This window comes from Balaenoptera physalus (genome assembly GCF_965194825.1).
Source record: "Balaenoptera physalus genome assembly, chromosome: 2".
In the NCBI taxonomy this organism is placed as follows: domain Eukaryota; kingdom Metazoa; phylum Chordata; class Mammalia; order Artiodactyla; family Balaenopteridae; genus Balaenoptera; species Balaenoptera physalus.
Genome location: NC_138883.1, coordinates 40,701,401 through 40,725,789, shown reverse-complemented (window position 1 = coordinate 40,725,789; position 24,389 = coordinate 40,701,401). Strand labels below are relative to the sequence as shown.

General features: G+C 35.8%; 1 protein-coding gene across 4 annotated transcripts in view; it reads left to right on the top strand.

The window, feature by feature from the left end:
- MNAT1 (MNAT1 component of CDK activating kinase) overlaps positions 1-24,389 on the top strand; it is a 212,854-nt gene that overhangs the window by 64,745 nt on the left and 123,720 nt on the right. For all 4 annotated transcript variants that reach the window (XM_082450478.1, XM_082450480.1, XM_082450477.1 and 1 more), the window contains exons 5-6: positions 1,099-1,239; positions 6,495-6,620. In XM_082450478.1, the coding sequence (XP_082306604.1) occupies positions 1,099-1,239; positions 6,495-6,620 (267 nt within the window). The remainder of the gene's footprint in view (positions 1-1,098; positions 1,240-6,494; positions 6,621-24,389) is intronic.

Sequence of the window (24,389 nt, the reverse complement as noted above, 5' to 3'; positions counted from 1 at the left end):
TTAATTTTGGATATACTGAGTTTGAATTATAAGTGAAACATTTTTTTATTTGGGAATCTTGTTTCTTTGGGGAGTTTAATTTGTGAAGTGAAAAAAATCTAATAGAGTGTTTTAATTATTATTTTACATAAAAATGTACTTTTCTCTGAGGTCTCTGTTAATTCATATATTATTTTAGTGATCCCCAAATGTATTATACTCTCTCCCTCTATTCTGTATTTGTGTTGAGGTGCCATAAATTCTCAATGTTTTATTGAATTAAAAAAAAAAAGAAGGTATTACATTTTCAATAGCAACAATCAAGGATTTAAAGTAAAGCCATTCAGATTTTACTATATTTCTCATTCAGAAGACTTAAAGAACAAAGACTAGGTATAATATTGCTTTTAAGTACGAGTTAGAGTTGGAATAAATTTCAGAACCTGGAAGTATTTAATATTTCTGAGGAACTTCATAAAAGGGAAATGAGTAGGCCTGTAGTTCATTCTCTCTACATATTAGCTCTGGATTTTGAATTTTTCAGTCTACAAAGAGGACCCTTGAAATTTATATGCTTGTGTTAGAAAATAACTTCAGTTTTTCATAACTTACCTTAAATGAATGCTATTTGGAACTCAAGCATCAGAAAGACTTATTTTAACTTGGGAAAAAGAAGCTAACTACTATGTTAACTTTTCATTGTCTTATATATTCTGAAAATTGTTTCTATTAAATAAGCCAGTCTTTTATATGGAGTGTTTCAATCAATAGTTCTATATGGAGATTATCTATTTGTTGTTGGGTTTTTTGTTTTATTTTGTTTTTCTTGTTAAATCTCCTAAAATAAAGACATTATTAAGCAGTTTCTACAATACTGCAGCTGGGCTCAGTGTACTTTGTTTAGGTGTTCATTTAGTGCTAGATGTCATTCTCTTTAATGTAACATGTCCACATGAAATAAAATGAATTCTAGTTCTTTTAAAGTGGAATTGCTGCACTATTAAACAATTAGTGACTAGTGCATTTTATGATTCCAAGAAAGGAGGTACAGAGTATGGTATAGGGTTGATTTTGGTTACTAAATTTATTCCATGCCATATATCAATGTTTCTGTTTTAGACTCGGGAACAGGAGGAATTGGAAGAAGCTTTAGAGGTAGAACGACAGGAAAATGAACAAAGAAGACTATTTATACAAAAAGAAGAACAACTGCAGCAGATTCTAAAAAGGAAGAATAAGCAGGCTTTTTTAGATGAACTGGTACGTATTAATGTTAATTGTGATAAAAAATCATTTGTCTTCAGGGTTTATCTTTCCTATGTATTATGCTGGGTAATGGTATTTAAATAGCATTTCTATAGTTTGTGCTGGTTTATTCACCTTCTGTTCCTTTATTTTAAAAAAAAGTTTGTCAATATCCATTTTATTTTCAGATAAGAGAGTAATATTATAACTAACATAAGCCAGTTTACTATTAATAGGTTGTTGATGTGTTTCTGAGCTTACTGACTAAAACATATTGTTTTCAGAACATTTTTCTCCTGATTAATACTGGTTTTCTAATAACTAGCTCATTTTCAAGTGTTTTGGCTTCATGCTGAAGTTTTAGTGACTCTGGTTACTCTGTGAGAACTATATTTCCTATTTTTGCATGAAAAAATACATTTGAAAGAAATGGTAATGTCTTGCAAGTTATTGGTGTTTTCTAGTTATTAGCTCCCCAAGTAGTCAACATTGTTAGATAATAGCAGTAATTATAACCAAGGTTTATGAAGTGTTTCATATATTGGAGAATATTATTTGATGCTTATAAACCATTGTGATATTGATGAAATCACAATTAGAAAATCATCCTTTCCAGTAAAGTCTTTTTACATTCTTCCTTTCCCCTTTCTGGCCCCGTAATTAATTTCCATGTGGTGTTAACACACTTAACTCCTCAGTCTACTAGTTGCTATGCTGTTTGTTATTCTGTGATCAGGTAAAAGTGTATGTGTATATTTTTCTACTGTGCTTTTGCCCTAAAAGCATTTAAGCCATATAACCAGGAATAAAAAGAGAAAGCAAGATAATTTAAATTAGAAGTAGGTGAGAAAGTAAACGAAAAGTAAGGGTAAAGGCCTTAGTGAGGCTCAGACAGAAAATGCTTATCATAAACCCTATCTACTTTGTATGGGTGGAATGTAAATTTGGTTCTAAAAATGAGGACAGGGAGTTCCCTGGTGGTCTAGTGGTTAGGATTCGGCGCTTTCAGTGCCGTCGCCTGGGTTCAGTCCCTGGTTGGGAAATGAGATACTGCAGGCTGCACCGTGTGCCGTTGCGCCAAGAAAGGAAAAAAAATGAGGACAGCAGTGTATAAAATAGAATATGTTTTTTTTTCCTTAGTAACTTCCATTAATTTTTCTCTTTAATATTTATTTATTTTTATATTTGGTTGCACCGGGTCTTAGTTGCAGCAGGTGGGCTCCTTAGTTGTGTCCCCAGGGCTCCTTAGTTGTGGCATGAGAACTCTTAGTTGTGGCATGCATGTGGGATCTAGTTCCATGACCTGGGCCCCCTGCATTGGGAGCATGGAGTCTTATCCCCTGTGCCACCAGGGAAATCCCTAACTTCCATTAATTTTTGTTGAAACTATTAAGTGACAGTTGTGGCTTTAACAGTTGAAATGATGCATGTCATGTTTTACGTTTTTTTTGTAGACATGTAGCTTGTGAGAAATTAAAAACTTTAAAGAATGAATTAGTAAAGATTCATGTTACAATTATTTTTTGGAAAGGTTTCTCTCATCATTTTATGCAGTTTTCTTTGGTAATGCTTTCCACTATACAGTTAATTGAGTTAATTCCAAATACAGAACTTAGATATAAGACGAAAATACACTTTAACTTTTAAAAAATGTTCCATTTAGTATAAAGCGTTTTTAGTTTTGATTTTGAGATTAGCTGGTTTTGCATAGCAATTATTTTTGCATATTCTTTTTGTCTTTAGTCTTTTAGCATGAAGTTTTGCTGCCTCATTGAGGTGTTCTTGGCAATTGAGCTGCAACTGCCAATGTTGTATACATTGTGTATAATCTGGAGTTAATATTGGCTTTTGTTAAGAACTGCTCCCCCTTCCTGTTTTCCTCACCTGCAAGTCATTACTGTGCATACTTTCTTTACTGTTTAGATCATGTAACATGGTGGTTAAATAATCCTTAACAATTTACTGTATTCATTAGAACAATTAATTACAACAGATTGGCTTAAATACCAATTCAATTTGAATTTCTCATTTTCATATTTAAATTTATTTTTAAAGATTGTTACTTTAATTTTTTAATATTTATTAAAAAATTTTTGTTTAATGCTAACATATATTTCATCCTTATTGACTAACTGAAAGAATTCATTAACTTTCTTTTTATCCTCCTGAATCCTTATTAAATAAAAGAATACATTGTATTTTTTTCTATGTATGTTCATGTGTTAGATTTTATTAAGAAAGATTGAATTGGCATCTGTAAATACATCTAGAAGCTTAAATCTTAGAATGATTCTCTGGATCTAATTTAGGCAACTAGTATAAGCACAACTTATTAGAATTTTTTTTCTGCTGTTTCTGGTCCTGTGCTACAAGTTACTTTTTAACCTTTTATAAAAGCATTGGCATTACACTATACTGTATGATGTGACAGGATTTTAATGTTATGGTCTTAATGTTTATGGCTTAGCATTTACTATAATGTTGCCTAAAATGTCCATTTATTTAATCCTAACTGTAAATTCAGGGTTTTTTTTTTTTAAGTTTGGAAAAAGATTTTTATACAGGTCCTGACTTATTAAATCTTTTTATATTCTCTTTTGAAAATTCTCTTCAGCTATGTCTTAAATTTTGTTAAGGGCTAATATTGTCAAACGCAGTAGCTGATTTTTATTAGAATATTGTTTGCCAGATGGCTTGCTTTACGTCAGTTAAAATAATCTTTAAAAAATGGTCATTATAAAGCTTTTAATGAGTATTACAGGTAGTCTTAATTAAAATTTCTGTAAATATTGAGCAGTGTACCTTCAGGCAATCAGCGTAGCTTAGGGAACCTTTCAGGGTAAAAATGGAAAGCTAAGAAGAATGAAATAACTTGAAAGGCTGAATCTGCATTTTTTGTGTTTCTGAGATCATGTATGTTTCCCATAGTTTATTTTACTCTGTAGATTTTTTTGTTGTTGTTAGAACTCCTGCTTATTTCTAGTTTAACTTTTTTTTTTTAATTTATTTTTGGCTTCGTTGGGTCTTTGTTGGGTCTTTGTTGCTGTGCGCGGGCTTTCTAGTTGCAGAGAGCGAGGGCCACTCCTTGCTGCGGTGCGCGGGCTTCTCACTGTGGTGGCCTCTCTTGTTGCGGACCACAACTTCAGTAGTTGTGGCACGCGGGCCCAGCAGCTGCGTCTGGCGGGCTCCAGAGCACAGGCTTAGCAGTTGTGGTGCACGGGCCCAGCTGCTCCGTGGCATGTGGGATCCTCCCGACCAGGGCCTATACCTGCGTCCCCTGCACTGGCAGGCAGACTCTTAACCACTGCGCCACCAAGGGAGTCCCTCTAATTTAACATTTACAAAGATTTTCAGGCTCCAAAGTTTTGATTGCTGAAGTGGAGTACAGCAGATTTAAAGTAAATTGTATTGCCTTAGTATCAAAATTAGTTTTAGCTTTCTAGAATGTTTATTTTTATTAAATTTCAACTGTTTTATCAAGACATTTTAATATTCTGGTTCTTTTATGTGAAGGTGAAACCAGGATTAAAACAGGCAAAGTATTGATTAGCAACTTTTTTGAAGTGCACACATTGTCTTACTTTTACATGAGAACTTTTACTTTTTAGGGTAAGTAGCAGGTATGGAATTTGAATTCACTTAGAGTATTAGAAAGCAATGATTTAGCATTTTAGCCAAGGAAATTTATTTTTCTTCTGTTAGTTTTTAACATATGAAAAGGTAGTTAGAGATTTTAAAAGATATTTTGGGCCACCGCCCATTTAAAATGTTCTTTAATTTTATATTTTATTATAAAATTCCTAATGGAAATAGGAATAGCTGCAGGAATTCACAGCAATACTATTAATGCATTACTAATGCTTTGTTGTAGAATATGAAAGGTAGTCAAGTATATTCTCATAGTGTATTTTATTCATCCTCCTTCATTATTGCTAAAGCCATGTCTTAAGAATTTTGACCCTTAATAAAGTTCTATTTTATAAATAAAATTTGTGTTTTTCCATTTACTTTTAAAATTTGTAATCTTTGTAACATTTGCTCTTGCATAGCACTTCTGTTACAAAGTTTTGAGATACAAATTTATTCTAGGACTATGCTGTGGAAATAAATGTCTTGTTATTTGAATTTCTTCTGTACTATAACTTTTAAACAAGTCCTTTAAATATATTAATTAGCCATATTTGTGCGCCCAAATATTAAGTTGTTGGTTTTGGAAAGAAAATTAGATTCTGCTATATCTTTACTTTTATGCTATGAAATGTGTAACAATATAGTTTTTTCAGGATTAAATTCTGGGTAGTTACTATTTTAAAACTCTGTAGGCCATTTGAAGACTGTTTTCATAGTTCACCTTGGTATAGGAGATTGAAATGTGTTTGTACCTTCATTTTTGTTTACAGATATAGAAAGTAGTATGTGTCTTTGCATATGTTTGTGTGTGATCTCCTTCCTTCCTGGTTTCCTTTTGCATGTGTTTCTGTGTTCTTATTTAACTGACAGCTCAGAAAGGAAAATGTCTGGATACATTTAGTTTAGATCTTAGCTCTGCATCACTTTAAACATGTGAGAAGACTTCATGTTAAACAGAGTAAATGACAGTGTATGTATAAGAATTAATAATTTGTTTGTGTTATTAATATGTGTGTGTACAGATTTGTGTAAATAGTGGCCCTGATTTAGTATCAATATAAGATATTAAAAGTGTTTACTGTTATTTTGTTAATTAAAAAATTTATAAAGATAAATTATTTATAAAAATAAGTCAATAAAGGAGAAAATGTTGATAAATGTCTTTTGATTGTACTTAACAATCATTCCATTGTGCAAAACAGAACAAGGATCATTTCCAAACGGCCTCAGGTGAAATCTAATGGGAAACAATTTCAGACTGGTCTGAATTCACTGGTAAAAAAGAAATGTGTCTTAGATAAACATCTGATCTAAGTTATAGTACTTTGTACTACTCTTTTTGTGATTAGCTTCTAATTTTTTTATTTTAATAAATATGGTTGGTTTTGCTAGATGAAATAAGACCCTATTATATTGTCTTTAATGTGGATTTTATAAAAATCCTTTTTTGTAGGTTATTTTGATTTATGAGTCTAAAGCAGCCTTTTCTTATTATGGAATGTTGAAGTTTTTTGTAAAGTGTTCTCCATAAAGTGAATACCTAGGTTGACATCAAATGTTTATGGAAAGGCATAATTTAAAATAAAAGACTCATTGCTTTTATTTTTAACTTTCACATTGCACTTTAACTTTTCTTGCAGGAGAGTTCTGATCTCCCCGTTGCTCTACTTTTGGCTCAGCATAAAGATAGATCTACCCAACTGGAAATGCAGCTAGAGAAACCTAAACCTATAAAACCAGTGACATTTTCCACAGGCATCAAAATGGTAAGCTGTATTTTAATCACTTGTTTGGAAGATATATTTCAAGGATTATAGTTTATAATTTTATATTGATTTTTACAGATAAACTGGGAGGTTCAGATATTTAAGAACAGTGTCTGATCTAGGCTACATGTCTAGAAATATAAATATGTGCATTGTAAGAGGAAAGTGAAAAATAATAAATAAATAATTTACAAAGTATGCAACACAGTTTTGTTCTATATGATTTTGAGTTTGTATGTGTTTTATTATTCTACATCAGTTTTTAAGCTTGTGGTGTAGAAAAACATTTCTTAAAAGAAAATGCAAACTTCCAGTTTCTGGTATGGCATGTAAGAAACTTGGAAGTTGCCACTCCATCCTGACAACAAGTAAAAACCTGAACACACTGAAAAATCAACAACTTTTTTAGTAAAGAGAGGTCACAAAGCAAACCACTGCCCTTAAAATTGGAGAGACCAGCAGAGACTACAGTGAATCACAGTTCACAAGAGCAGCAACTTTGTTGGAAGCCAGTGCTGGTGTAGGGAAACCGGAATTGGTTGACAAATTGCTGGAGGCTCAGTGTGGGCAACTCTGAGAGTTAAAAACTCCAGGGGAAACCAGTTATCAGAGCCCCACACTTTTGTGAGTCTTACCTGTTGTGTCTCTACCAGATTCTCTCAGTGAATATCAGAAAAATCCCCTTATGCTTTTTTTTAAAAATTATTTATTTATTTATTTATTTATTTATGGATGTGTTGGGTCTTCGTTTCTGTGCGAGGGCTTTCTCTAGTTGTGGCAAGCAGGGGCCACTCTTCATCGCGGTGCGTGGGCCTCTCACTGTCGCGGCCTCTCTTGTTACGGAGCACAGGCTCCAGACGCGCAGGCTCAGTAATTGTGGCTCGCGGGCCCGGTTGCTCTGCGGCATGTGGGATCTTCCCAGACCAGGGCTTGAACCCGTGTCCCCTGCATTGGCAGGCAGATTCTCAACCACTGTGCCACCAGGGAAGCCCACGCCCCTTATGCTTTTGATAGAGGAAGGGGAAAAGGAACCATTTTGAAATATGCCAGAGCATCTGTTCCTCCTAACAAGACTTGCCCTTAGGATAAACTATTTCACCAGAGCCTAACCTGCTGGAGTTTTATCAGAGGCTAACTGATGTGGGTGAAAGGAAATATCCAACTATAGCTGCTCAAGTCTTCCATGTTGGAGAAGGGAAATACACAACTTCAGCTCACTCTAGCCATCCTGCTCCACCTGAGGGGAGGGAGATGGATTGAGAAGTGTGTGTGTGAAGTTCACAGTCCAGAAGCACAGGCTTTCTAAAAGACTGAGATCTTATCATAAGACTATAAATTGTTCAGCCATCCCCCACACCTTACCACCATATTACTAAAGACCTGTTTACAGCAGTTCATTTTAAAAAGTGTATCAGGCCTGGCTGTCAAAAAAAAAAATTATAAGATATACTAAAAGGCAGAAAACACAATTGGAAGAGATAGAGCAAGCACGAGAATCAGGATTAGATATGGCAGGGGTGTTGGAATTATCATACTTGGAATTTAAAACAACTGTGATTAATATGCTAAGAGTGCTAATGGATAAAGTAGACAACATGCAAGAACAGATGGGCAATGTAAGTGGAGAGATGGAAGTTCCAAGAAAGAGCCAAAAAGAAATGCTAAAGAAAAAAAACCACTGTAACAGAAGTGAAGAGTGCTTTTGATGGCCTTATTAGTAGATTGGACATGCATGAGGAAAGAGTCTTGAGCAAGAGGATGTATCAGTAGCATTCTTGGAAACTGAAAACCAAAGAGAAAAAGCCCGGAATAAAAAAACCAGACCAGAAGAACAGAATATCCAAGGACTGTGGGGTGACTACAAAAGGTATAGCATAAGCATAATGGCAATACCAGAGGAGAAGAAAGAAAGGAACAGAAGAAGTATTTGAAACAATAACAACTGAGAATTTCCCAAAATCAACATCAGACACCAAACCAAAGGTCCAGGGAGCTCAGAGAACACCAAGTAGGATAAATGCCAAAAAAATCCTTACACCTAGGCATATTATTTTCAAATTACAGAAAATTGAAGATAAAAAAATCCTGAGGAAGCCAGAGGGGGAAAAATCCCTCACTTATAGAGGAGCAAAGATAAGAATTATTATCTGGCTTCTCCCTAGAAACCATGCAAGCGAGAAGAGAGTGGAGTGAAATATTTAAGGTGTTGAGAAAAAAAACCCACCAACCTAGAATAATGTACTGTGCAAAATTATCCTTTAAAAGTAAAGGAGAAATAAAAATTATCAGACAAAAACTGAGGGCATTTTTTGCCAGTAGACAATTTTTGCAAGAAATGTTAAAAGAAGTGCTTTAGAGACAAAGAAAATGATACAGGTCAGAAACTCAGATATCTAAGGAAAAGCATTGGAGAAGAAATGAATGAAGATAAAATAAAAACTTTTATTTTTCTTGTTCTCAATTGATCTAAGAGATAACAGTTTAAAATAATAGTGACACTGTATTTGACTGTGTTTGCTTATGTGTATGTATGTATGTATACTTCACACACATATCCTTATATAAGTGAAATGAATGATAGTGATGATACAAGGGATGGGAAGAAGCAATTAGAATTATTTTGTTATTATAAGGTACTCACACTACCCATGTTTCTACTACTCGGCTGTTATTTTTGAGGTTTAAAATTGCCTACTTTGTCATATGTGTGCTAGCTATTAGATTATAAACATCTTGAGGGCAGAAGTTGCGTATTTTAACTTTGTTTTGTATGATTGTGGGTATGTGGGTACCTGAATAATAGAAAATATTCATGATTTATTTTAAACTTACAAATGTAGGAAGTATGAACACATCTTTAAATAATGCAAAAGAAAACACTATTCATTAAGGAATTATCAGTGCTTTTGGACTAAGAGGCAGTATGGTGTAGAGGAAAGAAAATGGGCTTGGAAAGACCCAGATACAATGGGACTAAACCCCAGCTTCACCACTCACTAGATGTGTATCCGTGGTAAAATGTTACTTTACTCTTTTTGAATTTGTTTTTTCATTGGTAAAGTTGCGATGATTTAGCTTTACATGATTATTCGGAGGATTAAAATATGTATATAAAATGCTAAACCAAGTGCAAATGTAATTTTATAAGTAATGCTTTTTGTTGTTATTATAGTTAAATATCTAAGTGAATTACATTATAATCTCTTTATGTTGTATAGTTAGGTAATACATATTCCAGAATGTCATGTAAATGGAATCATACAGTGTGTAGCCTTTTAAGTCTAGCTTTGTTAAGTTAGCAACATGCATTTGAGATCATCCATGTTGCTGCATATATCAATAGTTGTTCCTTTTGTTAAGTAATAATACCATTGTACAGATATGCCAGTTTCTTTATCCATTCATCAGTTGAAGGACATGTGAGTTGTTTCCTTTTTTTTTTTTTTTCCTTTTTTTATGTTATGAATAAGGCTGCTATAAACATTTGCTTACAATTGTGTGTGTACGTACGTTTTCCTTTCTCTTGGGTAAATACTATTAAGAATGAGATTGGTGATTTATATACGGTAGGGGTATGTTTAGCTTCGTAAAAAATTTTCAAACTGTTTTTCAAAGTACCTGTACCAGTTTGCATTCCTACCGACATTGATGAGTATTCCAGTTGGTCTGCATCCTCAGTATTAAGATTTTAGTATTTTAGGCATTCTAAACAGATGTGTAGTGGTTATCTCATTATGGTTTTAATTTACATTTCCCTGATGACTAATGATGTTGAGCATCTTTTTGTGTGCTTATTTGCCATCAGTATTTCATTTGACTTTAGTATTTAACTTAATATATTAGATATCTTTCCAGATAGTGTTGTGACTTGTTATTTATTTTCTTTCTTCTTCCTTTCCTCTCTTTTTTATAACCTTTTGTTTGGCGAAATGTATTGCATATACACAAAGGTGCACAGAACCAAACCATATAGCTTAGTGAATTATCACAAAGTGAACATCTGTGTAACCATCACACAGATAAAGGAAAAAAGTATTCTCAGTGCTCTAGAAGTCCTCATCATGACTTCTCACATCTGGCTAGCACCCCATTCCTTTTCCCAGAAACAGTCACTCTTCTGTCTTTTATGGCATTCTCTTTCTTGCTCTTTTAAGTAGCTTTAACATCTAAGCATGTATGCCTTAACCTGATTAATGTTTTGCTTGTCCAATTTATATTTGTGAGATTCATCTATGTTTTTCTATATAGCTGTAGGTTTTTTTCATTTTCATTGCTGGATAATGTTCCATTAGAGGAATATACTACTATTTATCCATTCTACTGTTGATAGATGTTTGGATTTTTTTGAGTTTTGGTATTATACATTATACTAACATTTTAATATATGTTTCCTGGTCACATGCACAGACACTTTTTCATGAGTGTTTACCTAAGAGTAGAGTTACTAGGTCATAGCGATTATGTATGTTCATTTTAGGAGATACTGCCAAAACATTTTTCAAATTGGTTTTTACCAATTGTACTTCTACCAACGCTTGTGCTTTTCTGTCTTTTCCACTTTAACCATTCTGATGGGTATTTAGTACTGTTTTGTGATTTTAATCTGCACCTTATTTCACTGATCACTAATGAGATTGAGCATTGGCTGTCCTATTTTGTGAAATACCTGTTCAAGACTCTTGCTCATATGTAGAAGTTCTTTATATGTTGTGGATCTAAGCCTTTTATTAGTCATATGTATAGTAAATAACTTTTGTCACTTTATGTCTTGTTTTTTTCACTCTCTTAAGGGTGTCTTTTGAACTCTTTATTGTTTAACTTTCTTTTATCCACCTGGAATTTTTTGTTTTCTTTTTTTGTGTGTGGTGGGAGGGAGGTGATCCAATTACTTTAATGCATGTTGAGATTCATATAACTTAAGTGTGTGATGGAATACTTATTGTTTGTTATTTTAGCAAAATTCAGCATTTGGTTCAAGGGCAAGGTGAAAATTTAGACACAGTTTTTATGTGGAATTACTGAATTTATTCCATATTCCTGAATGTGGAGACTGACACATAATGTAGATGAAAATCTAAATGTTTATGAAGTTAAGAGTCTCTATACTGTTTGGAAAAATCATCCCTAAAATGCAGGATGAAAAGTAACATTTATTGAACACCTATATCCCAGGGTTTGATTACATTGAACAGATGTTGGCAAGGATGCCAACACTGCTTAAGACTTTGTGACCTGTGATAGTTTCTTTTAATAAAAGGTGTCATTTTTTGTTTTTATATCTCCATGAAATAGATGGTATTCCTATTTTTGCCGATCTGAAAACTGAGTCTCAGAGAGGATAGATTACATGTAAAAGATGGCACCGAAACTCACTCTCTTTCTATTATACCTTATTTAGTTAATGAGAATACTCAAAAACAAAACATAAATTCTATGTTACGTGTCTTTCTAATCTGAGGGTAGCTAGGATTTCAACTATTGCTTCTAATAGTGGACTGATTGTATAGAGGGTAATCCAAGGGACAGGAGCCACCGCAATGACCTTTTCTTTTCCTGATCTGCTGTACTTAAAGAAAAGTCAGACACAACAAATGAAGTTAGATATGCTGAACTTGGAGAGTGTCCAAGGGAGGCATATAAATTTAATTAAGCTTTTTGGAAATAGATCCTTTGCCGTGTGACTGAGAAGACAGGATTTATTTATTTAGTAAACCTAGAGAAATATGAAGGGTTAAAAATTGGCGTAAAATAATTAGTATGAAATGAGGATTTAATTATTATGTATTGAGATGTAGAGTTGAGACAGTGAATATATTTTGATTAGGAATATTCACAGATTGGCTGAATATTTTGAATTATATTTCCTAGGAATTAAACTCTCAGTGAGTGGGGAAGTGCTAGGGGTACAGTACATATTAGAAGAATTATTTATATATAATTTGTGACCTGACTATCTAAGAGAGTTCCACTTAATCACTGTTTTATGTATGAATAGGTGAAACTTTATTTTGTATATATTTTGTCTTCTCTGGGGTAATAGCGTTTTGCACTCCTAAAGTAGGGATTGCAGCTTGGTTTCTCAGTCATCTGTTAGTTATTTTAATCTAATTGGTTCAGATTCCAACAATATAATTTTAGGACTTCTGTTTCTTTTTATCTTATAAATAATTCTAATTAAATTTTCTCCTAAAGAATAGATGTCGTTACCATTATTACATCATTCCTAGTTGAGCCAGTGAACAGACCTCAAAGTAGCAGTTTTTCGTCCCCATTTGTTACTAGCTTGTATCATTAAATATCCATACATCATATCTACAGATTTAAGTACTAAGTCTTAGTCTTTTGGAAGTACAGAAAGACACCTTGATCATGTTGTAAAATTAGAAACCAGAATCTAAGGCTGGGAATCTGGTGCTTCTTCAGTTGTGATGGTGTTCTATACTTCACTACGCTTTGGCATGCAAACTGGAAACAAACTGAGTCACAAAGATAAGCTAAGAATTGTTTTTAAGTATAGCTTTTGGTCCTTTGTTGTTGATTGCTGGAGAGCAGTAAAGGGGAGCCTGTCATTCGTTGCCAAAGGCAAAAGCTGTTTGAGTATTTTACCCTTGATGTTTAAAAAAATTTTTTTATATTATCTATGGGTAAGCCAGAAGGGAGCTCATCTGTGACATAAATTGGCGTTTCTGATTGCAACAAATAGGATTTAGCTGTTTTCATCAAACATTGCTTATTATTCTGAACTCATTTGAAGATTAAACTCTTTGTTAACATTTGTTTATAGAAAATTGATATCCAGTTGTATCTGAAATAAGAAAGTAAAAACTGTACTGAACAATTAAATCTATTCTTAATATATAATGTTGCGCTTTGGTAGCAAATCAAATTGTAGAAACCAAAGAAGTAATGTGGGGGAGGACCTTCAAGATGGCAGAGGAGTGAGACGTGGAGATCACCTTCCTCCCCACAAATTCATCAGAAATACATCTACATGTGGAACAACTCCTACAGAACACCTGCTGAACGCTGGCAGAAGACCTCAGACCTCCCAAAAGGCAAGAAACTACCTATGTACCTGGGTAGGGCAAAAGACAAAAGAAAAAACAGAGACAAAAGAATAGGGATAGGACCTGTACCTCTGGGAGGGAGCTGTGAAGGAGGAAAAGTTTCCACACACTAGGAAGCCCCTTCACTGGCAGAGATAGGGGGGTGAGTGGGGGGGGAAGCTTTGGAGCCGCGGAGGAGAGCGCAGCAACAGGGGTGCGGAGGGCAAAGCGGAGAGATTCCTGCACAGAGGATCGGTGCTGACCAGCACTCACCAGCCTGAGGGGCTTGTCTGCTCATCCGCCAGGGCAGGTAGGGTCTGGGAGCTGAGGCTCAGGCTTCGGAGGTCAGATCCCAGGGAGAGGACTGGGGTTGGCTATGTGAACACAGCTGGAAGGGGGCTAGTGCACCACAGCTAGCTGGGAGGGAGTCTGGGGAAAAAGTGAGAAGGAGTCTGGAAAAAGTCTGGAAGTGCCTAAGAGACAAGCGACCATTGTTTCAGGTTGTGCGAGGAGAGGGGATTCAGAGCACTGCCTAAACGAGCTCCAGAGATGAGCTCGAGCTGCCGCTATCAGCGTGGACACCAAGACTGGCATGAAACGCTAAGGCTGCTGCTGCAGCCACCAAGAAGCCTGTGTGCAAGCATGGGTCACTGTCCACACCTCCCCTCCCGGGAGCCTGTGCACCCCACCACTGCCAGGGTCCCGTGATCCAGGGACAACTTTCCCGGGAGAACACACAGCACTCCTCAGGCTGGTGCAACGTCACGTTGGCCTCTGCCGTTGCAGGTTCGCCCGGCATTCCATACCCCTTCCTCCCACCCAGCCTGAGTGAACCAGAGCCCCCTAAAGAGCTGCTACTTTAACCCCATCCTGTCTGGGCGGGAACAGATGCCCTCAGGTGACCTACATGCAGAGGTGGGACCAAATCCAAAGCTGAACCCCAGGAGCTGTGTGAACAAAGAAGAGAAAGGGAAATCTCTCCCAGCAGCCTCAGGAGCAGCGGATTAAGTCTCCACAATCAACCTGATGTAACCTGCATCTGAAGAATACCTGAATAGACAACGAATCATCCCAAAATTGAGGCGGTGGACTTTGGGAGCAACTGTAGACTTGGGGTTTGCTTTCTGCATCTAATTTGTTTCTGGTTTTATGTTTATCTTAGTTTAGTATTTAGAGCTTATTATCATTGGTAGATTTGTTTATTGATTTGGTGGCTCTGCCTTTTTTTAAATATGTGTGTGTGTGTGTATATATATATATATATATATATATATATACACACACATACATATTTTTTTCCTTTTTTTCTTTTTTATGTGTATGTGTATGCTTCTTTGTGTGATTTTGTCTGTATAGCTTTGCTTTTACCATTTATCCTAGGGTTCTGTCTGTCCATTTTTTTTTTTTTTTTTTTTTTTAGTATTTAGCGCTTGTTATCATTGGTGGATTTGTTTCTTGGTTTGGTTGCTCTCTTCTTTCTTTCTCTTTTCTTATTTTTTATTTTTAATAATTAAAAATTTTTTTAAAATAACTTTATTTTAATTTAATTTTCTTTCTTTCCTTTTTGTTTTTTTCCTCCCTTTTCTTCTGAGCTGTGTGGCTGACAGGGTCTTAGTGCTCTGGCCAGGTGTCAGGCCTGAGCCTCTAAAGTGGGAGAGCTGAGTTCAGGATATTGGTCCTCCAGACACCTCCTGGCCCCGCCTAATATCAAACAGTGAAAGCTCTACCAGAGATCTCCATCTCAACGCTAAGACCCAGCTCCACTCAGTGACCAGCAAGCTATAGTGCTGGACACCCTATGCCAAACAACTAGCAAGACAGGAACACAACCCCACCCATTAGCAGAGAGGGTGCCTAAAATCATAATAAGTTCACAGACACCCCAAAACACACCACTGGACGTGGTCCTGCCCACCAGAAAGACAAGATCCAGCCTCATCCACCAGAACACAGGCACCAGTCCTCTCCACCAGGAAGCCTAAACAACCCACTGAATGAACCTTACCAATAGGGAACAGACACCAAAAACAACGGGAACTATGAACCTGCTGCCTGCAAAAAGGAGACCCCAAACTCAGTAAGTTAAGCAAAATGAGAAGACAGAGAAATACACAGTAGATGAAGGAGCAAGGTAAAAACCCACCAGACCAAACAAATGAAGAGGATATAGGCAGTCTACCTGAAAAAGAATTCAGAGTAATGATAGTAAAGATGATCCAAAAATCTTGGAAATAGAATGGAGAAAATACAAGAAACGTTTAGCAAGGACCTAAAGAACTAAAGAGCAAACAAACAATGATGAACAGCACAATAAATGAAATTAAAAATTCTCTAGAAGGAATCAATAGCAGAATAACGGAGGCAGATAGACAGATAAGTGACCTGGAAGATAAAATAGTGGAAAAAACTACCGCAGAGCAGAAAAAAGAATAAAGAATGAAAAGAATTGAGGACAATCTCAGAGACCTCTGGGACAACATTAAATGCACCAACATTCAAATTATAGGGCTCCCAGAAGAAGAAGAGAAAAAAAAAGGGACTGAGAAAATATTTGAAGAGATTATAGTTGAAAACTTCCCTAACATGGGTAAGGAAGTAGTCAATCAAGTCCAGGAAGCACAGAGAGTTCCATACAGGATAAATCCAAGGAGAGACACGCCAAGACACATATTAATCAAACTATCAAAAATTAAATACAAAGAAAAAATATTAGAAGCAGCAAGGGAAAAGCAACAATTAACATACAAGGGAATCCCCATAAGGTTAACAGCTGATCTTTCAGCAGAACCTCTGCAAACCAGAAGGGAGTGGCAGGACATATTTAAAGTGATGAAAGGGAAAAACCTACAACCAAGATTACTGTACCCAGCAAGGATGTCATTCAGATTCATCGGAAAAATTAAAACCTTTACAGACAAGCAAAAGCTAAGAAAATTCAGCACCACCAAACCAGCTTTACAACAATGCTAAAGGAACTTCTCTAGGCAGGAAACACAGAGAAGGAAAACACTTACAATAACAAACCCAAAACGATTAAGAAAATGATCATAGTAACATACATATCGATAATTACCTTAAATGCAAATGGATTAAATGTTCCAACCAAAAGACATAGACTGGCTGAATGGATACAAAAACAAGACCCATATATAGGTTGTCTACAAGAGATACACTTCAGACCTAGGGACACATACAGACTGAAAGTGAGGGGATGGAAAAAGAGATTCCATGCAAATGGAAATCAAAAGAAACCTGGAGTAGCAATTCTCATATCAGACAAAATAGACTTTAAAATAAAGACTATTAGAAGAGACAAAGAAGGACACTACATAATGATCAAGGGATCAATCCAAGAAGCAGATATAACAATTGTAAATATTTATGCACCCAACATAGGAGCACTTCAATAGATAAGGTAAATGCTAACTGCCATAAAAGGGGAAATTGACAGTAACACAGTCATAATAGGCGACTTTAACACCCCACTTTCACCAATGGACAGATCATCCAAAATGAAAATAAATAAGGAAACACAAGCTTTAAATGATACATTAGACAAGATGGACTTAATTGATATTTATAGGACATTCCATCCAAAAACAGCAGATTACATTTTCTTCTCAAGTGCTTATGGAACATTCTCCAGGATAGATGATATCTTGGGTCATAAATAAATGAAGCCTTGGTAAATTTAAGAAAATTGAAATCATATCAAGTATCTCTTCTGACCACAACACTATGAGACTAGATATCAATTACAGGAAAAAATCTGTAAAAAATACAAACACGTGGAGACTAAACAATACACTACTAAATAACCAAGAGATCACTGAAGAAATCAAAGAGGAAATAAAAAAATACCTATAAACAAATGGAAATGAAAACACGATGACCCAAAACCTATGGGATGCAGCAAAAGCAGTTCTAAGAGGGAAGGTTATAGCAATACAATCCTACCTCAAGAAACAAGAAACATCTCAAATAAACAACCTAACGTTACACCTAAAGCAATTAGAGAAAAAAGAACAAAAAACCCCCAAAGTTAGCAGAAGAAAAGAAATCATAAAGATCAGATCAGAAATAAATGAAAAAGAAATGAAGGAAACAATAGCAAAGATCAATCAATAAAATAAAAGGTGGTTCTTTGAGAAGATAAACAAAATTAATAAACCATTAGCCAGACTCATTAAGAAAAAAAGGGAGAAGACTCAATAGAATTAGAAATGAAAAGGAGAAGTAACAACTGACACTGCAGAAATGCAAAGGATCATGAGAGGTTACTACAAGCAACTCTATGCCAATAAAGTGGACAACCTGGAAGAAATGCACATATTCTTAGAAAAGCACAACCTTCCGAGACTGAACCAGGAAGAAATAGAAAATATAAACAGACCAATCATAAGCACTGAAATTGAAACTGTGATTAAAAATCTTACAACAAACAAAAGCCCAAGACCAGACGGCTTCAGGAGAATTCTGTCGAACATTCAGAGAAGAGCTAACACCTATCCTTCTCAAACTCTTCCAAAATATAGCACAGGGAGGAACCAAACTCATTCTACAAGGCCACCATCACCCTGATACTAAAACCAGACAAAGATGTCACAAGAAAAGAAAACTACAGGCCAGTATTACTGATGAACATGGATGCAAAAATCCTCAACAAAATACTAGCAAACAGAATCCAACAGCACATTAAAAGGATCATACACCATGATCAAGTGTGGTTTATCCCAGGAATGCAAGGATTCTTCAGTATACACAAATCAATCAATGTGATACACCATATTAACAAATTGAAGGATAAAAACCATATGATCATCTCAATAGATGCAGAAAAAGCTTTCAACAAAATTCACCACCCATTTATGATAAAAACTCTCCAGAAAGTAGGCATAGAGGGAACTTACCTCAACATAATAAAGGCCATATATGACAAACCCACAGCCAACATCGTTCTCAATGGTGAAAAACTGAAACCATTTCCTCTAAGATCAGGAACAAGATAAGGTTATCCACTCTCACCACTATTATTCAACATAGTTTTGGAAGTCCTAGCCACAGCAATCAGAGAAGAAAAAGAAATAAAAGGAATCCAAATCAGAAAAGAAGTAAAGCTGTCACTGTTTGCAGATGACATGATACTATATGTAGAGAGTCCTAAAGATGCTATCAGAAAACTACTAGAGCTAATCAATGAATTTGGTAAAGTAACAGGATACAAAATTAATGCACAGAGATCTCTTGCATTCCTATACACTAATGATGAAAAATCTGAAAGAGAAATTAAGGAAGCAGTCCCATTTACTATTGCACCCAAAAGAATAAAAGACCAAGAATAAACGTACCTAAGGAGACAAAAGACCTGTATGCAGAGAACTATAAGACACTGATGAAAGAAATTAAAGGTGATACAAACAGATGGTGAGATATACCATATCTTGGATTGGAAGAATCAACATTGTGAAAATGACTATACTATCCAAAGCAATCTACAGATTCAATGCAATCCCTATCAAACTACCAGTGGCATTTTTCACAGAACTAGATCAAAATATTTCACAATTTGTATGGAAACACAAAAGACCCCAAATAGCCAAAGCAATGTTGAGAAAGGAAAATGGAGCTGGAGGAATCAGTCTCCCTGACTTCAGACTATACTACAAAGCTACAGTAATCAAGACATTATGGTACTGGCACAAAAACAGAAATATAGATCAGTGGAACAGGATAGAAAGCCCAGAGATAAATCCATGCACATATGGTCACCTTATTTTTGATAAAGGAGACAAGAATATACAGTGGAGAAAAGACAGCCTCTTCAATAAGTGGTGCTGGGAAAACTGGACAGCTACATGTAAAAGAATGAAATTAGAACACTTCCTAACACCATACACAAAAAATAAATTCAAAATGGATTAAGGACCTAAATGTAAGGCCAGACATCTTAAAACTCTTAGAGGAATACATAGGCAGTACACTCTATGACATAAATCACAGGCCAATCCTTTTTGACCCACCTCCTAGAGAAATGGAAATTAAAAAAAGAAACAAATGGGACCTAATTAAACTTAAAATCTTTTGTGCAACAAAGGAAACCATAAATAAGATGAAAACACAATCCTCAGAATGGGAGAAAATATTTGCAAACTAAGCAATTGACAAAGGATTAATCTCCAAATATACAAGCAGCGCATACAGCTCAATATCAAAAAAACAAAGAACCCAATCAAAAAATGGGCAGAACACCTAAATAGACATTTCTCCAGAGAAGATATACAGATTGCCAACAAACACATGAAAGGATGCTCAACATCACTAATCATTAGAGAAATGCAAATCAAAACTACTATGAGGTATCACCTCATACCGGTCAGAATGGCCATCATCAAAAATTCTACAAACAATAAATGCTGGAGAGGGTGTGGAGAAAAGGGAACCCTTTTGCACTCTTGTTGGGAATGTAAATTGATACAGCCAGAGAACAGTATGGAGGTTCATTAAAAAACTAAAAATAGAGCTATCATATGACCCAACAATCCCACTACTGGGCATATACCCTGAGAAAACCATAATTCAAAAACAGTCATGTACCACAGTGTTCATTGCAGCTTTATTTACAATAGCCAGGACATGGAATTAACCTAAGTGTCCATCGAGAGATGAATGGGTAAAGAAGATGTGGTACATATATACAATGGAATATTACTCAGCCATAAAAGGAAACGAAATTGAGTCATTTGTAGTGAGGTGGATGGATCTAGAGACTGTCATACAGAGTGAAGTAAGTCAGAAAGAGAAAAACAAATATCATATGCTAACACATATGTATGGAGTCTAAAAAAAAAATGTGGCTCTGAGGAACCTAGGGGCAGGACAGGAATAAAGACTCAGACGGAGATAATGGAGTTGAGGACACAGGGAGGGGGAAGGGTAAGCTGGGACAAAGTGAGAGGGTGTCATGGACATATATACACTAACAAATTTAGAACAGATAGCTAGTGGGAAGCAGCTGCGAAGTACAGGGAGATCAGCTCGGTGCTTTGTGACCACCCAGAAGGGTGGGATAGGGAGGGTGGGAGGGAGACGCATGAGGGAGGAGATATGCGGGGATATGTATACATATAGCTGATTCACTTTTTTATACAGCAGAAACTAACACAACATTGTAAAGCAATTATACTCCAATAAAGATGTTAAAAAAAAAAAAAGAAGTAATGTGAAAATGCAAGTAGTAGTAGAGGGTTTTTTTTTAAGTATTTTTTAAAAATTAACTTTTTTTGCTGTGAGTGTCTTCATTGCTGTGTCTGGGCTGTCTATAGTTGCGTTGAGCGGGGGCTTCTCTTTGTTGCGGTGCGCAGGCTTCTCATTGCGGTGGCCTCTGTTATTGTGGAGCTCGGGCTCTAGGTGCATGGGCTTCAGTAGTTGTGGCACTTGGGCTCAGTAGTTGTGGCTTGTGGGTTATAGAGTGCAGGCTCAGTAGTTGTGACGCACAGGCTTGGGTGCTCCGCGGCATGTAGGATCTTTCCGGACCAGGGCTCGAACCCATGTCCCCTACATTGGCAGGCAGATTCTTAACCACTGCACCACCAGGGAAGTCCCAAGTAGTGGTAGAGTTAATGTTTTTGTCTATAAATGTGTTTTGAAATATAAGTTAAATTAACATTAAAAACTGTCTTATCAGTTCTTATTATGCATTTATGAAACTCATAGGTAAATGATTATGTCTTATAATTAACTAGGTATCTGGTGATTAATTTCTTTTAGCATTTAAATTCTCCAGGTATTTTGTGTTATGTCAATAAAATTGTGATATAGTCTAATTTTTACCATAGACATCTCTGAAGAGTTATACGTAAGTAAATAAATAGAAGTTTGTTTAATACAGTCATATTTTAATGGAAATGGAGCATCTTATAACTTAAGATACTCCTATGGTGAGTACTTTAATGTGACCTAAATAAATATTTTTATAAAATGAATAGCCACTCATGTTTAAAATTATAAATTTCAATTTTATTATTTTAGAATTATTTTAAAAGGGTTGTTCTTATATTATTATAAGGGGCTTGAAATGTGGCTCCTCTACTACATACATATTAGGTGTATGGCCTTAGGCAAATCTTATAACCTCTTTAAGCCTTAGTATACTCTGTTCTTAAGAACTGAGTTTTAATGTCCGTTTCTGATAATTTCATCATCCGTCATTTCTCTGTCTGCTTCTATTGACAATATTTTTTCCCTCCTGGTGTGGGTCATATATTTCTGCCTTGTTTTTGAATACCTGGTAATTTATGATATTTCATTAAATATTTTCAGACTTTGGGGTTGTAGTTAAGTTACCTATAATCTGTTAGATCCTTGCATGGATTTCTTTTAAGCATTTTTAGGGTCTACCAGAGCTGCCTTTAATGTTAGGCTAATTTAGCTCTACTTTCAAGGTGATACCATTTTGAGGACTCTATCTGTGATGGCCCTTGTACTGAGAGGCCGCTTTACCTTGTTTATTGAGAATATAAACTATTCTGGTCCTGTGTGAGTTTTGGGAATTTTTTGACCTATTGCTTTCCAGGTTATTTCCTTGGGCTTGAGTAATTCACTCCCATGTCCATATGAACACAGGCAAAAGTTAAGGACGTCACTCTGCAGATCTCTAGAGCAGAGGTGGGCAAATTTACAGCTCACAGACCAAGTCCCACCTACCACCTGCTACTGTAACTAAAGTTTTATTGGAACATAGCCATACTCATCCATTTATGTATTGTCTTTGTCTGCTTTCGTGTTTTAATGGCAGAGTTAAGTAGCCTGTGTATAGCCTGAAATGCCTGAAACATTTTTCTGCCCTTTACAGAAAGTGTTTGCGACCCCTGCTTTAGAGTTTTCTCTTTGTGCAGCATTTTCTTTTCTGGTAATCTAACCTGTAAATTATAGCCACCTTGACAGCCCTGAGGTCTGATCTCAGTCTCCCTGACTCCCAGGCTTTGTTTGAGTTCCCCTTGCACATATCATGGCCTGGAAATGACCTCCATGTAGTACACCAGAGAAATATAGGTATCGCTTCATTTCCTTTTCTTCCCTTGGGGATCAGAGTCCTGTACTGACTGATAACTCAGTTTCTAATTTCTGAAAACCATTGATTCTTATGTTTTTTTCGTTTTTTTAGTTGCTTGAGGTGGGAATGGTCCATCCAGAGTCCTTGTTATAGTAAAATGGTCATATGCAGAAGTAGCAGCATAATATTTTGAGATTCATTCCTATTGTTTTGTGTATCAGGAATTAGCTTTTATTGCTATATAGTATTCTGTTTGTTTGAATATACCAGTTTAGTGATTCTGTTGTTGACAACTACCTGAGCTGTTTGTAGTTTTTGACTGTTAATTAAGCTGCTATGAACTTTCTTGTATAAATTATTTTGTGAACACATTTTCTTTTTTCAATTTAATTTAATTTCATATTGGAGTATAGTTTATTTACAATGCTCTGTTAGTTTCAGGTGTACAGCAAAGTAATTCAGTTATACATATACATACATGCATTCTTTTTCAGATTCTTTTCCCATATAGGTTATTACAGAGCATTGAGTAGAGTTCCCTGTGCTATACAGTAGGTCCTTGTTGATTATCTATTTTATATATAGTAGTGTGTATATGTTAATCCCAACCTCCTAATTTATCACCCCCCTCTCCACCTTTCCCCTTGGGTAACCATAAGTTTGTTTTTGAAGTCTGTGAGTCTGTTTCTGTTTTGTAAATAAGTTCGTTTGTATCGTTTATTTTTAGATTCCACATATAAGTGATATCGTATGATATTTGTCTTTCTCTGTCTGGCTTACTTCACTTAGGATGATAATCTCTAGGTCCATCCATGTTGCTGCAAATGGCATTATTTTATTCTTTTTTATGGCTGAGTAATATTCCATTGTATGTATGTACCAAACCTTCTTTTTCCATTCCTCTATTGATGGGCATTTAGAGTGCTTCCATGTCTTGGTTATTGTAAATAGTACTGCAGTGAACACTGGTGTGCAGGTATCTTTTAGAATTATAGTTTTCTCTGGATATATGCCCAGAAGTGGGATTGCTGGATCATGTGGTAGTTCTAGTTTTAGTTTTTTAAGGAAGCTCCATATTGTTCTCTGTGATGGTTGTACCAATTTACATTCCCACCAACAGTGTAGGAGGGTTTCTTTTTCTCCACACCCTCTCCAGCATTTATTTTATTTATTTTTTAAAAATTTATTTATTTATTTTTATTTTTGGCTGCATTGGGTCTTCATTGCTGCGTGCAGGCTTTCTCTAGTTGCGGCAAGCAGGGCGTACTCTTTGATGCGGTGTGTGGGCTTCTCATTGCCGTGGCTTCTCTTGTTGCGGAGCATGGGCTCTAGCTGCATGGGCTTCAGTAGTTGTGTCACGTGGGCTCAGTAGTTGTGGCTCGTGGGCGTAGTTGCTTTCGGCATGTGGGATCTTCCCGGACCAGGGATCGAACTTGTGTCCCCTGCATTGGCAGGCAGATTCTTAACCACTGCACCACCAGGGAAGTCCCTGCAGCATTTATTGTTTGTAGACTTTTTGATGATGGCCATTCTGAGTGGTGTGAGGTGATATCTCATTGTAGTTTTGATTTGCATTTCTCTAATAATTAGTGATGTTGAGCATCTTTTCATGTGCTCTTTGGCCATCTGTATGTCTTCTTTGGAGAAATGTCTATTTAGATCTTTTGCCCA